This window comes from Vulpes lagopus, chromosome 4 (genome assembly GCF_018345385.1).
Source record: "Vulpes lagopus strain Blue_001 chromosome 4, ASM1834538v1, whole genome shotgun sequence".
In the NCBI taxonomy this organism is placed as follows: Eukaryota; Metazoa; Chordata; class Mammalia; order Carnivora; family Canidae; genus Vulpes; species Vulpes lagopus.
The window spans coordinates 52,607,998-52,623,125 of NC_054827.1; the positions used below are offsets into that span (position 1 = coordinate 52,607,998).

General features: G+C 48.6%; 1 protein-coding gene across 4 annotated transcripts in view; it reads right to left on the reverse strand.

The window, feature by feature from the left end:
- DENND11 (DENN domain containing 11) overlaps positions 1–15,128 on the reverse strand; it is a 44,644-nt gene that overhangs the window by 7,322 nt on the left and 22,194 nt on the right. For all 4 annotated transcript variants that reach the window (XR_005987241.1, XM_041751427.1, XM_041751426.1 and 1 more), the window contains exons 4-8: positions 10,134–10,287; positions 2,591–2,729; positions 1,332–1,463; positions 1,063–1,213; positions 270–338 (exon numbers count right to left, since the gene is read on the reverse strand). Coding sequence is in view for 3 of the 4 variants with exons in the window: in XM_041751427.1 (XP_041607361.1) it covers positions 270–338; positions 1,063–1,213; positions 1,332–1,463; positions 2,591–2,729; positions 10,134–10,287 (645 nt within the window). In the remaining variant the exon portion in view is untranslated. The remainder of the gene's footprint in view (positions 1–269; positions 339–1,062; positions 1,214–1,331; positions 1,464–2,590; positions 2,730–10,133; positions 10,288–15,128) is intronic.

Consider the following 15,128-nt stretch of genomic DNA (forward strand, 5'->3'; position numbering starts at 1 on the left):
AGCCCCTGAGGCCCGAAGGACACACGCGTCCATGCAGTGGACGTGGGAGGTAACGCTCAACGGGAAGAAACAGGGCTCCTGGTGCTCTTAACCTCTGCTGCTTCTCTCAACTCCTCTGGGGGCCCCCGGCGGCATCTCAGGGCTCCCGGTGGACTCCGTACAGGGTCCCGCTCTCAGTGTCCCCGGCAGCAGTGAAGGACATCCCCAGGCTGCCGCGGGTGACGGGGGAGGGCTGGAGGCCTGAGGGGCTGGGGACCAGGCTGACTTACAGCACAAAGAGGTCCTCCTCGCACGGGTTGTAGTCTTCTTCCACCTCCTGGGAGTACAGCAGCATCTGCCTGTGGTGGAGGAGGCCCCATCACGCTCTGGTGCCGCTGCAGGACCCGCCCTGGGCCAGGCGGTGGCCGGGCACCTGCTGGGCCCCCTGCCGGGAGGAGCAGCCCCGGCACCCCCCCAGCCCCCCACAGGGAGAGGCGGACAGGAAAGGAATGCACAGGGCGCGGAGGCCCTCCCGCGGGCCGGGCCCTGTGTGACCCCAGGCAAGTGGCCATCGTGCGTAACTGCCCAGCAATCAGGTGATGATGTTACTTTTTTTGCCGCTAATGGCAAATGATACCATTTATTCCACAGCACAGCCACATTATTGAGAGTTAGGGGAGCAGGCCTGGGGAGGAAGCCCATGGAGCAAGGCCTGGAGCAAGCCTGGGGAGCAGCCCGGGGAGCAGGCCCAGGGAGGAAGCCCGGGGAGCAAGGCCTGGAGCAGGACCAGGGAGCAAGCCTGAGGAGCAGGACCGGGGAGGGAGCCCGGGGAGCAGCCTGGGGAGCAGCCCATGGAGCAAGGCCTGGAGCAAGCCCATGGAGCAAGCCCGGGGAGCAGCCCGCGGTCAAGGCCGTGCTCGCGGTGCTCTTCCTTGGGCCTCAGAGGCCCCAAAGCGCCTGGCAGGAAGGCAGCCCCCACGCCCCGCCAGCCCAGTAAGCAGGACAAGCTGCCAGGAGCCCGGCCCGTCACCTGCAGGCCTCCCCGGCTCCCGGGGCCACCGCGCCCCGCACCCCGGCTCCCACCTCTGCTCGTTGAGCCGCCGGTACTTCTCGCGGTCGGCGCTGTTGATCTTCAGCAGGGGCTGCAGGTGGTCGTGGTGCGTCCTCACGTTCTGGTTGTCCACGTACACGTCATACAGTTCCCGCTTCTCCTCGAAAATCTTCTCGGTGGTGCCTGGGACACCCGAGTTCAGGGCATGGGAACCTGGAAGCCGGCCCCGGAGGCACCAGCCCGACCCCCGGGGGAAGCGGGGGGCCCGGGGAGCCGGAGGCAGGGCTGTCCCCGTACTCACAGGCCACGTAGGACACCTCTACCTCCAGGCTCTCGATGTCGGCCACGTTCACGTAGAAGAAGGGCTTGGACTCGGGAATGGTGCCCCCGATGCCAGGCAGGGACACGTTGGCCAGACAGCAGCAGCAGTACACTGGGGACGGGAGGGGCGGGCCGGCCTCTGTCCTCCCTCGTCGCCCGCTGCCCGCCCCGCCCGGACAGTCCCCTCCAGGGACGCCGTGGAGCCTCTGCGCTCGCCGGCCCACCCTGAGTCCCCAGTGGGCTCTGGCCCAGGGGACAGGCATGAGCCCCTCAGGCCCCGCGGCAGCGCCCGATCCCAGGTGCCTCCCACGGTCCGTCCCCGTCCTAGGCCTTGCTTATAGCTCCCGCCTCGCCCGGTTCCCTCCCTCCTCCCGGCCGCCCCAGGTCCCCCAGGTCTGCATCTGTCCTCCCCGTTTGCTGCTTCCCTTCCTGGGGCTGCATCACCTCCCCTCCCTCGCACTCTCCCCGAGAGAAGAGGGACGAGGGCGCCACCCCCCCAGGTCACCGCCAGGCCGCACTCGAGTCTACCTCCAGGCAGCTTTCCCCCAAGGCCCCACCCCACCACACCAGAGCCTGGTGTTCACCCCGTACACGCCGTCAAGGCTGTCACTCCCCCCTGGCTCCTCCGGACCCCCACCTGGTGGCCCTACCATCCTGGTCATGCTGGACCCTGCGTCCACCACCTCGCACACATCAGAACCTCACAACCCGGGGACACCTGGGTGGCTCAGTGGCTGAGCGCCTGCCTTGGGCCCAGGGCGTGATCCTGGGGTCCTGGGATCGAGTCCCGCATCAGGCTCCCCTGTGTCTGCCCCTCTCTCTGTCTCTCTCATGAATAAATAAAATCTTAAAAAAAAAAAAAAAAACCCTTACAGCTATATGTTGGCAAATTGAACTCCAATAAAAAAATTTTTTTAAAAATTAAAAAAACCCTTACGACCCAATCACATGCCAACGTTCGCCAGGTGTACCTCCTCAATGTATCAGGATCCATCCTCCCGCCCCGTCTACGCGCTCTCACCAGCCTCCGGCCGCACCCCCGAGCCACCTTGTGCCCTGCCACCCCGCCGGGGCCCACATTCTAGAATCCACGTCCACCCCTGGCACTCCCAGGCTGAAAACGCAGGCTCCTCCTGGGACGGCCCAAAGTCTTCTGAACTTGGTCAACAATGCAAAGACTTGCGCAGTTTCTGCTCCAGGAGACTTAGGAAAGAAACCCCGGCTTTGGCTGCCACCTACCTCTATAGCACACGACACCCACAGGAGGGGGAGAAAATATCAAAATGCGCTTTCGAAGTAAGGCAAATTTCCAAAGGATGAGGATCTGTTCTCCAAAGAACTTGATAAACTGAGACATGCAGCCAGCCGGGTGTGTAATCTGGAAAAAAGGGGAAGATGACACGAGCCTGTTAAAAACTGTGAAAATACAATAAATAATAAATAAATAAATTAATTAATTAATTAAATAAAATTAAATTAAATTAAATTAAATTTAAAAGATTAAAAAATAAAAAATGTGAAAAACTCTTCAGTACCGCTGTGGGCTAAACCCGCCACCCCAACCCCCTGCCCCCCAAGCTCCAGAGATCAACAGATGCATTAAGGGATGGCTGCTTCCACAACAAAATGGTATTTTTCACTTTAAAGTCTCCCCTTCAGGGACGCCTGGGTGGCTCAGTGGTTGAGCGCCCGCCTTCGGCTCAGGGCGTGACCCTGGGGTCCCGGGATCAAGTCCTGCGTCGGGCTCCCCACATGGAGCCTGCCTCTCTCTCTGGGTCTCCCATGAATCAATCAATCAATCTTAAAAAATAAAAATAAAGTCTCCCCTTTAAACCAGATTTCCCTACTCCACGCAGCTCCCCTGGTGCAATGAAATGAAGTCTGACTTTGGGGATCCTTAGGTACTGCAGCGCCCCGGTAGCAAAGCAGAACAGAACTTTTGAAAAGTCCTAAAGAAAAGTTTCTGCAGTGACCGTACACCTGGACGGGAGCGTTCAGCCCGAGGCATCACCGAGCCCAGGAGGGACGCAGTGTGGGCTCCCACGTACACAGGGCCCGCGTGTCCGCGCAGGTTATGGGCAGGAGGACCCCCGGGCCCCACAACCGCCGCTCGTGGGCCTCAGCTCTTCCCTCCTGCCAAGGCCACGGAGCCTGTCACCCCAAGGGCTGCGTCTGGGAGCTGGGCCCCCAGAAAAGCTGGATTCCCATGGGCTCTGCCACTCACTACCGGGAGGCCCGGGAAAGCAGGCCAACACCTCGGGCCCACCCCCCGGCCTGCGACACGGGACCAGCCCGTCCCTCACGCGGCTCTAGGAGCATCTGAGGAAGGAAACACATGACCTGCTCAGCGCTCAGGAGCTGCTGGAACGGGGACCCCTGGCCCTGGGGAGTGCTTGGGGAGGGCCCGTCCACTAGTGCGCACCCCCCCCCGGGGGCGCTGGCCAGAGCCCCCGAGGAGCGGCGCCCACCCCAAGCTGCGCGGGGCTTGCTGGCTGGGAGCCCTGGGTCCTCCCGCAGGGTGCCTCCCCCTTGCCCCCCATCAGAAAGGGGAGGATCCCTCCCAGATCTCCGGGGGAGGCGTGGAGCCACCAGCCGTCGTCGGGCTCCTCCAATCCCGATCTTGCACCCGAGTCCGGAGGCCAAGAGACAGGAAGGGGAGCCCGGCCCCCCGCCCCCCGCCCCCGCCTCCCGCCTCCCTCCAGCGTTGCTCTACTGCATGCAGGCCTGGCAGGGTTTTGTCCAGATCGCCTGCGCCCTGGGATCCCAGAATACATGATTAACCCTTAATTCTAGTCCTACTCGTTCATTCATTCACGGATGCCCGGATGCGCTCAGACGAGAAATACTTCTCACGTGCCCACTGTGCACCAAGCACCGTGCTAGCAGCCTCCATCCACAACCAACGGAAGGGCCCAGCGCCCGCCCCCCATACAGCGTAGAGCCTCCTGGGAGAAGCAGGTGCACAAGCGATCACGTCTCAGCCCGAGGCCGTGATGGGAGAGAGCGGAGGCTGCAGGAGCGCCCAGGAGGTGCCCACTCAATTCTCGGAGAGACAAGGAGGCCTTCCTGGAGGCAGCGTGTCTCAGCTTGGACATGAAGGATGAACTGGACCGACGGTGTTCTTGGTAGAGCACCAGCATGTGCAAAGGCCCGGTGTCAAGAGACAACTCGTCACTTCCTGGGAACTGCCACTAGCTGAGGGCGATGTGGGAAGTGGCCACATGACAGACGGTTCTCCTGCTTCTACCTAAATCCACTTCCTCCATCTGGGCCTTGTTTTGTTGTAGCTTTTATAGGACACTCTCCTCCCTACTCGTGCAGCTCCTGCCTTCGCGTTTCCCCTCCCACCTCCCACGGCAGGTACTCCAGGCTCTCTGGACTCCCTCGGATCCTCTCCATCCCTCGCCTCCCCTCCATCCCTTGCCCTCCAGCCTTGGGGCCTCCGCGCTCCTGGGGCTCAGTCCCTACTCTCTCCCCCACGTCCTCACTTCCTGAGGAGGCAGCACGTACCAGCCACTGTCAGAGCCCCTCAGAGAGGCCTCGAGCCTTCCTCCCCTGTCAGTGAGTTTGGTCTCTGCAACCATCTCAGATCTAACCCTGACTTTAAAATTTTATTTTAAACCTCCCTTCATACGTTGTGTTGACTCTGTAAAAATTCATTGAGCTATATATGCATTTTTTAAAAACTTGTGTTTACAAAATATTATGTTTCAAGAGAAAGTTTCCACTGAACTTTATATGTACCTACATGTGACATTCCATAAACCACCAGCGGAATCGTGTCACATATACCACTGTTTCGAGCACTGTCCTTTTCTCCTGGTCCTTCCCTTCTTTTGTACGTATAAGCACCATCCCTCCATTCCTCACCTCACCCCCAGGTAATACATGGATTAGCAGCCTAACGTATACCCACACACTGTCCCACGTTGATGTATACATGTGTGTATCTATACCTACACCTGAGGCTGTAATTATTTTACAAAAGTGCATGATCATATCACATACAGTTTCCCGCACTTTGCTATTCTCACGCAAAGACACTTCCTGGTAGACCTTCCATGTCAACGACGTGTGCCCTAATTCATTATTTATAATGACTGTATAATATATAATGACTGTATAAAAATATTTATAAAAAAATAAGAATATTTATAATATTTATAATGACTGTATAATATATGACTATAAAAATATTTATAAAGAATAAAAATATTTATAATATTTATAATGACTGTATAATATGACTGTATAAAAATATTTATAATATTTAATGACTGTATAATATGACTGTATAAAAATATTTATATTTATAATGACTGTATAATATATAATGACTGTATAAAAATATTTATAAAAAATAAAAATAAAAATAAATAAAAATAAAGATTTATAATATTTATAATGACTGTATAATATGACTGTATAAAATATTTATATTTATAATGACTGTATAAAAGTATTTATAATTTTTATAATGATTGTATAATATATAATGACTGTATAAAAATATTTATTAAAAAATAGATTTATAATATTTATAATGACTGTATAATATATGACTGTATAAAAATATTTATAAAAAATAAAAATATTTATAATATTTATGACTATAATATATAATGACTATAAAAATATTTATAAAAATAAAAATATTTATAATATTTATGACTGTATAATATGACTGTATAAAAATATTTATATTTATAATGACTGTATAATATGACTGTATAAAAATATTTATAATATTTATAATGACTGTATAAAAATATTTATAAAAAATAAAAAGATTTATAATATTTATAATGACTGTATGACTGTATAAAATATTTATTTTATAATGACTGTATAAAAATATTTATAATTTTTATAATGATTGTATAATATATGGGGCGTTCCTATTCCCTACCACTCTATACAAGGCTGTCTTAAATATTCTTAAATAGACACCATTATATTCTGGGGGTTAATGAATATAGAGCAGACCCTAAGGAGTGGGACGGCTACCGCAGAGAGCGCATGTAATTTTGATAAGTACTAACAAATTGTTTTTTTAAAAAGAAAGACCATTCACATTTCCATCTGCAACCCGTCAAAGTACCCTTCCCCTTGCATCAACCAGAGGTCGACATGTAAGTTAATTAGCTGCCCTCGATGGAGCAAAGGCAGAAGGCAATTTTGCTTTCTCTCCCTCTGTCCCTCCCTCACTGGAGAGAGAATCTGGGGACACCCAGGTCAGATGCTGGTCACCTCCCTGTGGGTTTGAGACAGCCCAGCAGCAATCTGATTCAGAAGGAAGGAAAAAATGGGTCAGAGTTAGGAGTGGTGAGAGAAAGAGCAGGTTCAGTCAATACAGACCCAGAAGAGCCCTAATGACCCTCTGACCATTTCTTAATTATTGCCTCTCCGGGCATGCAAGGGCACGGGGAAACCTTTACGCTGCGTTGCCGGACTCCTGTGCCAGCTGGCTTCCTGGAATGTTCCTCCTCGGGGATGCAATGACTGGTGATTAGAAGGCAGAAGGAAGGGAGGAGCTCACTCCTGCTGGTATTTTGCCAGCAGCAGAGGACACCTCTGATGCCAGCCTCCAGCTTCTCCCAGCAGCCCCAGCTCCAGCTGAGCCATGCCCCCCAGAGGGGCCAGCATCAGCAGGTGCTCAGGGCCTGAGACATGTGAGCAGGGCTGTGCAGGGCCCCTCCTCAAGCTCCCGTAGTTTTGACAGAGTCATCTCTCCCTGTGTTATCCCAGCCCTGGGAGGGTGCACACAGCAGGCAGCCTCTAAGAGGGCCCTCAGCGATCCCCCCTCCTTGGTATTTACAGCCTCATGGAATATCCCTTCCCTGGAATAACTCACTTTAACCAACAGAACATGGCAACACTGCAGGACTGTCACTTCCCATTAGGTTACAGAGGATTTTGATTTCCATCTTGCTAGGAGACTTTTTCACTTGCTGACTTCGATGAAGCAAGTCACCATGTCAGAGAGACCGACCTGGCCATGGACTGGGGACCACCAAGAGGCAGCGGAACTGAAGGCCTTAGTCCACTAGCCCTCAAGGAAACCAGCCCCCTCACAACTACATAAGCTTGGAAGTGGCTACTTCCCCAGTCAAGCCTTCCGACGAGACCTCACCCCTGGTTGATACCTTGACTATAAACTCATAGGAGACCATGAAGCAGAGGACTAGCCCAAGCATGCCTGAATTCCCAGCTCACAGGAACTGTGAGATAATAAATATGAACTACTGTAGACCACTGATTTGGGGGTAATTTGTGACACGGCAGTAAATAACTAATAGAAGGTGGTAACCGTGTAGAATTACAAGTATCTAGATTCCTTGCTCCCTTTTTGCTCCTTCAGCCTTCCAATGCCTAGATTAGGGATCTCCTGTATCAAAGTATCTTGGGAATATCTAACATAGTTTGTGTTTTCCTGGCAAGACCCCTCACTGGTGCTTCTTGGGTTCAGATTCCATGGTCTAGTATTTACGGTTCTCTACGATTTGGTTCCAACCTATTTTCCCAATCTTTTCTCTCTTGGTCAGTTGACATAGAGATTCAATCCCAGTCAACCTACAGGCAGACCTCGTTTTACTGCACTGCACTTGCCTGGGCTGTGCAGATACTGCATTTTTTATAAATCGGAAGTCTGTGGCAACCTTGCACCGAGCAAGTATGTTGGTGCCATTTTTCCAACGGCACTTGCTCACTTCGCACCTCTGCGTCACATTTTAGTGACTCTTACAGTATCTCAAATTTTTCATTGTTCCTGGGGTGCCTGGGTGGTGCAGTCAGTGGAGCATCCGACTCTTGGCTTCAGCTCAGGTCGTGATCTCAGAGCGGGGGAGATAAGCCCCGTGTTGGGCTCCACACTCAGGGCGGAGTTGGCTTGAGATTCCCTCTCCCTCCACCCCTCCCATTCGTGTTCTCGCTAAATAAATTAATCTTTAAATTTATTATGGTCATCTGTGATCAGTGATTATGACTCATTGAAAATACAGATGACAGGGTTTTTTTTTTTTTTAGCAATAAAGCAGGGTTTCATTAAGGCATGTACATTGGGTTTTTCTTAGACATAGTGTTATTGCACACTCACTAAACCACAGCATTGTGAAAACATAACTTTTGTAGGCGCCGGGAAACCAAGAACTTCACCGGACTCACTTTACTGCAATATTCATTCTACGGCGGAGGTCTGGAGCCGAACCCGCAAACTCTCTGAGCTGTGCCTGTAGCCTGCTCATGTGCCATAAGCCTGCTTTGTGCTTTCTCACATCTACATCTCCACGGGGGGTGGGGGGCAAGCACCGGCTTTGGCACGGGTCCTATGTTTAAATCCTGGCCCTATCTCCTACTAGCTGTAAGGCCTTATGTAAGTCACCGAACCTTTACAGACCTCCATTGGTTCATGTGGAAAACAGGGATGAGACGATCGTTCACTTTTAAAAATGCTGCAATGGGTACAGATAACTAGCTAGCAGGATGGGGTGCAGGGTCACGGACCGTGGTCCCACGAGCCCTGCCTCAGTCTGGAATTAGGATCCCTCCCCTCTCGCCCAGCCAAATACTTCAGGGACTCAGGACCCCTGGGTAGCGGTTGAGCATCTGCCTTTGGCTCAGGTCATGATCCCGGGGTCCTGGGATCGAGTCCTGCATCAGTCTCCCCGCAGGGAGCCTGCTTCTCCCTCTGCCTGTGTCTCTGCCTCTCATGAACAAATAAAATCTTTAATAAAATCAAAACAGGGCAGCCCCGGTGGCGCAGCGGTTTGGCACCGCCTGCAGCCTGGGGTGTGATCCTGGACACCTGGGATCAAGTCCCACGTCGGGCTCCCTGCGTGGAGCCTGCTTCTCCCTCTGCCTGTGTCTCTGCCTCTCTCTCTGTGTCTATGAATAAATAAATAAAATCTTAAAAAAATAAATAAAAATAAAAAAATAAAATTAAAACAAATACTTTAGGGACCCAACTCTTCTTCCAAGATGCCTTTCCAGTTTTCCCTTAAAGCCCTGGCATGATTTCTCCACCAGGGAGCCCTGTATCCCCTGAAGTATCTTGTGACCACCTCCAGGGGAGGGAGGAGGAGGAGCTTCCCGTTCATACTCCTCTCTGTACCCCGCCCCCCCCCCAACACCTAACGCTTGTGAACTGTCAACAAACACATCCAGGTTCACAGGCAAAGTACTTCAGAAAAAACACGTAAGTAAAGGAATATCAGGAATACGAAAACTGGGATCCCTGGGTGGCGCAGCGGTTTGGCGCCTGCCTTTGGCCCAGGGCGCGATCCTGGAGACCCGGGATCGAATCCCACATCGGGCTCCCGGTGCATGGAGCCTGCTTCTCCCTCTGCCTGTGTCTCTGCCTCTCTCTCTCTCTGCGTGTGACTATCATAAATAAATAAAAATTAAAAAAAAAAAAGGAATACGAAAACTATGAACTATTGTATCTATTCATCAAATTCTTCATCTTTTCAGTTCTGGTGTCTGGTTTTAAAATATCGAAGCCAACAACAGAATCAAATCCACCTTTTCCCTGCTAGGGACCCACCGCGCCTGGCCTGCCTCACGTCACCATACATGGCTTTGCACCATGGTCAGAGCAGAGTCTAGAAAGCACATCGTTGCCTTGCGTTTTAAAAGGATCCAAATGTTTGGGTCAGAAACCTATCAAAGTCAGACTCTGGGCATGAGCCCAAGACATAAATTCCTTATGAATTAAAAAAATAATAATCAACAGCCACCGTAGCACACACGAGCCCAGGACCACGTGAGCGTGTGGCAGCCCTACCTTCATCTCAGGGTACATGTATCGGTGGATGGAAGGCAACCAGTAGACGGGGGGCAGGCTCCCACCTCTCCCCGGACCGGCATGGAGCACCCCTTTCTTGTCCTCATAGAATGCAGCCAGGTGGGAGTAATGTCCTGGCGTCTCCAGCTGGTGTCTGCAAAACACACACACACACACACACACACACACACACAGTGAGAAGAGCTCAGGCCGAGTCTGCCACTCACGCCCCCCACCACAAGGGCTTCTAGAACCCTCAGGGACGAAGTGATCAACTGAAAAGACCTCCATCCTACACTGGTGTTAGGCAGGTCCTTAGGGAAAGCTCACATGTGGGGTCTGACTCTTCCTGACACCACGGAACACACCGTCCTCTTCGTGGGAAACGCACAGAATGGACACGCTGTGACTGACGTGTGATGTTCTCGAGCAAGGCATGCTCAAGAGTGTGTGCCCCTTCCCAGAGCACGTGGAGACCAAGGCAGTTGGCAAGACCACAAACCCCCGGCTTTATTAAAGCTGCTCTCGGGATCCCTGGGTGGCTCAGCGGTTTAGCCCCTGCCTTCAGCCCAGGGAGTGATCCTGGAGTCCCAGGATCAAGTCCCATTTCGGGCTCCCTGCATGGACTCCAGCAGATCTTTCTTCTGGAGGAGACTGGCAGGGACAGGTCAACCCATAGCACCCCCATTAAACATAGTGCCACACACGGTACCCCAGCACTCTTGTACTTGACTTGAAGGCGGGATGCTCCATTGTCCAAATGGTTTGGGGCTTCAACACGGCTTTCTTGGTTTTAGGGACAGTTGATTCCCCACAGCCCGGTCTCTGCAAGCCCAAGCACTTGGGGTGGGAAGGTAAGAGGTCCTGAGTTTTTATCACATTATTACCCAACGCAGAAAGTCGGGCTCCCTGTTCAGCAGCAAGCCTGCTCCTCCTTCTCCTCCCTGCTTGTGCTTTCTCTGTCATTATCTCTCTCTCTCTCTCAAATAAAATCTTAAAAAAAAAAAAAGAAACAACCTAAAAGTCTAATAGCAGTGATATAGTTAAATGAATCATGATACATCTATACACCGAAATGCTTTGAAACCACCATGATGTTGAGAACCATTATGCATGATATTCATGGAAAGGTTATCATACCAGCTTAGACATTTTAGATGCTGAATGACCTCCATATTCTTTTTTGTTTTATTTTTAAGATTTTATTTATTCATTCATGAGAAAGACAGAGAGAGAGAGGCAGAGACACAGGCAGAGGGAGAAACAGGCTCCATGCAGGGAGCCCGATGTGGGACTCGATCCCGGGACTCCAGGATCACGCCCTAGGCCGAAGGCACGCACTAAACCGCTGAGTCACCCAGGGATCCCCCATATTCTTTTTTAAAAATTGTATATGTATATATTTATACATGGGAAGAGGACTAGAAGGATATAGATGTTAATAGCAGATACGTCTAGATGGTGGAATCACATTCTTTTTATTTTCTTGAGCTTTTGTCTCTTTTTCAGTCTTCTACAATAATTATATCATTTTACATTTAGTCTTTTAAACTTTTCATTATGGAAAATTAAAACTTATACAAAGAGTAGAAAAAAGAATATTAAGCTCCATCATCCATCACTTAGCTTCAACAATGATCAATATTTTATCAATACGGTTACATCTACATCCTGTCCCCCCACTGCCATTCTTCTTCCTGGAATGTTTTAAAGTAAATCCCTTATCATAACATTTTATCCTTCAACCCTTTGGTATACATCTTTAACTGATAAAGTCTATTTAAAAAAGAGCATAAACAGCATGCCATTATCTCACCTAACAAAATAATGAAGCCCAAACACAAAATAATACCCAGTCCACACTCAAATTATACCAACTGTCCCCAAAATGTTTTAAAGTTGGCTGTCTGAATCATGATCTAAGCAAGGTCCAGAGATGTGGCTACGTGTCATAAGTCCCTTTTATTTCATAACACTCCCTCCTTCTTTTTCTATTTTTTTTTTTTAATTATAAGATAGTTCTCCAGTATCTTCTGACTAATAAGAACCAGTCACAGAAAGGACTAACTGGAGAAATACTGAAGCCAAGAATCATGGAGGAAATCTAATAAGTTTGGGATATGAGAAATAAGAATGGATAGAAAACACAGATTCAGTGTTTTCAGAAATCAAGTCTGGTTAATTTAAATATAAGTCACCAAAAATCTTTAAAATATATATATATATATTATATATATATATATATATATATTATATATATATATGTCACTGCTGCTGTCAAATACAGCCCTGGCCTGGACCTGGGCTCACCTCACATGCTTCTCTCCCCCTCTACTCTCACGGGAGTCCTTCCTCTCAAGCCCTCTGTAATCCAAGCTAGAAAGCCTTTCTAGCTGTGACTCAAATTCTAGAAGCCATGAAAATATTAATGAATTCAATGAAGCAAAACATCTGCATGACAAAAAGTCATGTGAAAAGATGAATGACAGGGGCACCTGGGTGGCTCAATGAGCTGAGCGTCCAACTCTTGATTTTGGCTTGGGTCATGATATCAGGGTGGTGGGATCGAGACTTGTGTCAGGCTCTGTGTTCAGTGCAGAGTTTGCTGGGTTTCTCTCTCTCCCTCTCCTTCTGCCCCTCCCCCAAAATAAATAAATGAAATCTTAAAATAACTAAAAGATGAATGACAAAGTGGAAAAAGATTTTCAATTTATTCTGCAAAGCACAAATCTCCCTACTACACAAAGAACTCCTAGAAATTAATAAGGCCAACAACAGAAAGGAAGGAAGGAAGGAAGGAAGGAAGGAAGGAAGGAAGGAAGGAAGGAAGGAAGAAAGAAAGAAAGAAAGAAAGAAAGAAAGAAAGAAAGAAAGAAAGAAAGAAAAGAAAGAAAAGAAAGAAAAGAAAGAAAAGAAAGAAAAGAAAGAAAAGAAAGAAAAGAAAGAAAAGAAAGAAAAGAAAGAAAAGAAAGAAAAGAAAGAAAGAAAGAAAGAAAGAAAGAAAGAAAGAAAGAAAGAAAGAAAGAAAGAAAAAAGAAAATTGGAACCAAGGCTAGAAATGATTCACAGAAGAGGAAAAGCAAATGACTCAAATAAAAAGATGCTCAATCTCACTCATAAGAAAAATGCAAATCAAAACTATACTCATGTACCATGTTTTACCCATCCAAATGCGAAAAAAATCTCAAGAGTTTTATTTTTGTGTTGGCAATGTTGTAAGGAAACTGCATTCTCCCGCATTATAGCCAGGAATGCAAAATGGCACAATCTTTATGGAAAACAATTTGACAATTGTCTATTAAAATTACAAATACCTCTTCCTTTTGAACCACCAATTTCATTTCTGGAAATTTAATGTACACATATTCTGTTCATATGTGAGATGATACTTGAACATAGGTATTCAGGGCAGCATTAGTTGTAATAGCAAAAGACCGGAAATGCCCAAATGTCCATCAATAAGAGACTTGATAAAATGTGATTCTTCTACATTGGGTACATATATAAGAAATTATAAACTCTCTGTACTGATGTGAGAGCATGATCTCCTAGATATATAGCCCATTGAAAAAGGCAAGGTGTAAAAAATGACATGTATAATCTGATACCTTTTGCATGAAAAGGGGGGAATAAGAATATACATTTGTGTTTCCATACACACATTCTGGAAAGATAGATGGGAAATTAATGGCAATTACTGGGAGTATTGGATGGATATAGGAACTGAATGAAGTCTTTTTTTTTTTTTTAAGGTTTTATTTGAGAGAGCAGGAGAGAGAGCATGAGCAGGGGGAGGGGCAGAGAGAGAGGCAGAAGCAGCCTGCCCCCCGAACAGGGAACCCGACTTGGGGCTCGATCCCAGGACCCCAGGATCACGATCTGAGCCTAAGGCAGACGCTTAACCAACTAAGCCACCCAGGTGCCCCTAAACTTTTCATTTTATGCCAGTGGCAGAGACCGCCACTCTCTTCTTCCCTGAGTAACAGAACTTTCTGATTGTTTCTCGTCACACAGTCACCTAGTTAAGGACCACAACTGCCAGACCTTGCTGCTTGGCATGGCTAGTGACTAAGAACTGGCCAATGGCATGTAAGTAGAAGTGATGTGTTTAACTTGGGGTGTTCCTGTGTTTTTCCTCTTCCTGCAGGTCGTAAGATGACCTGGTAATGGTGACTCAGCTTCTACCATGTGGATGAGGACAATACTCTAGGAGATAGGAGCGTATAAGACTCGGGTCCCAGGATGACCCAGCAGTACAGAGGCATCTACAGCACTGGACTGCTTCTCCAGTGACTGTGACTCCTCTGAGTCACTATATCTTGAGTTTCTTTGTTGTAGCAACTTAGCCTGTACAGCCAAAGCAGAAGATGGTGCAGAGAAATGAGTTATGCGTATCAGAAAAGACACTGTGGGGACGCCTGGGTGGCTCAGTAGTTGAGCATCTGCCTTTGGCTCAGGTCATGATCCCTGCTTCTCCCTCTGCCTATGACTCTGCCTCTCTCCCTGTGTCTCTCATGAATAATAAAATCTTAAAAAGAAAAAAAAAGACAAGACACTGTGGCCTTTGGCTTAGCAGCTGGCAAGGGACAGTGGTGAGAGAAGAGGCGTTGCAGACCCGAAAGCTGGTAGCCCTTGTTACACTTCTGCAAACACTTCCTAGAACTTCAGTACCTTGGAAGACAGGTCCTGTGTCACCTGAACTTGTAACTTCAGGGGGGCACATAGAAGTAGAATGTTGACTGCTTATTTTCAATGACATCCTACCAGAAAAAGATGAAAACGGGGAAGAACTGGCCAGTCCGCAAGCTGAAATGGAAGGAAATGCAGCCTAGGGCAGCGTGTTCTGAGTTCTGCAATGTAATTTAATTGAGACTCCAGTGGTTTTGGGATCCCATGGGCCTGGAAAAGTCAACTGCTTTTGTACCCCAAAAGCAGGAGATAAGAATTTCTTTCAAAGTTTCTATGAAACTCTCCAGTTAAGAGTGGAGTCACGTA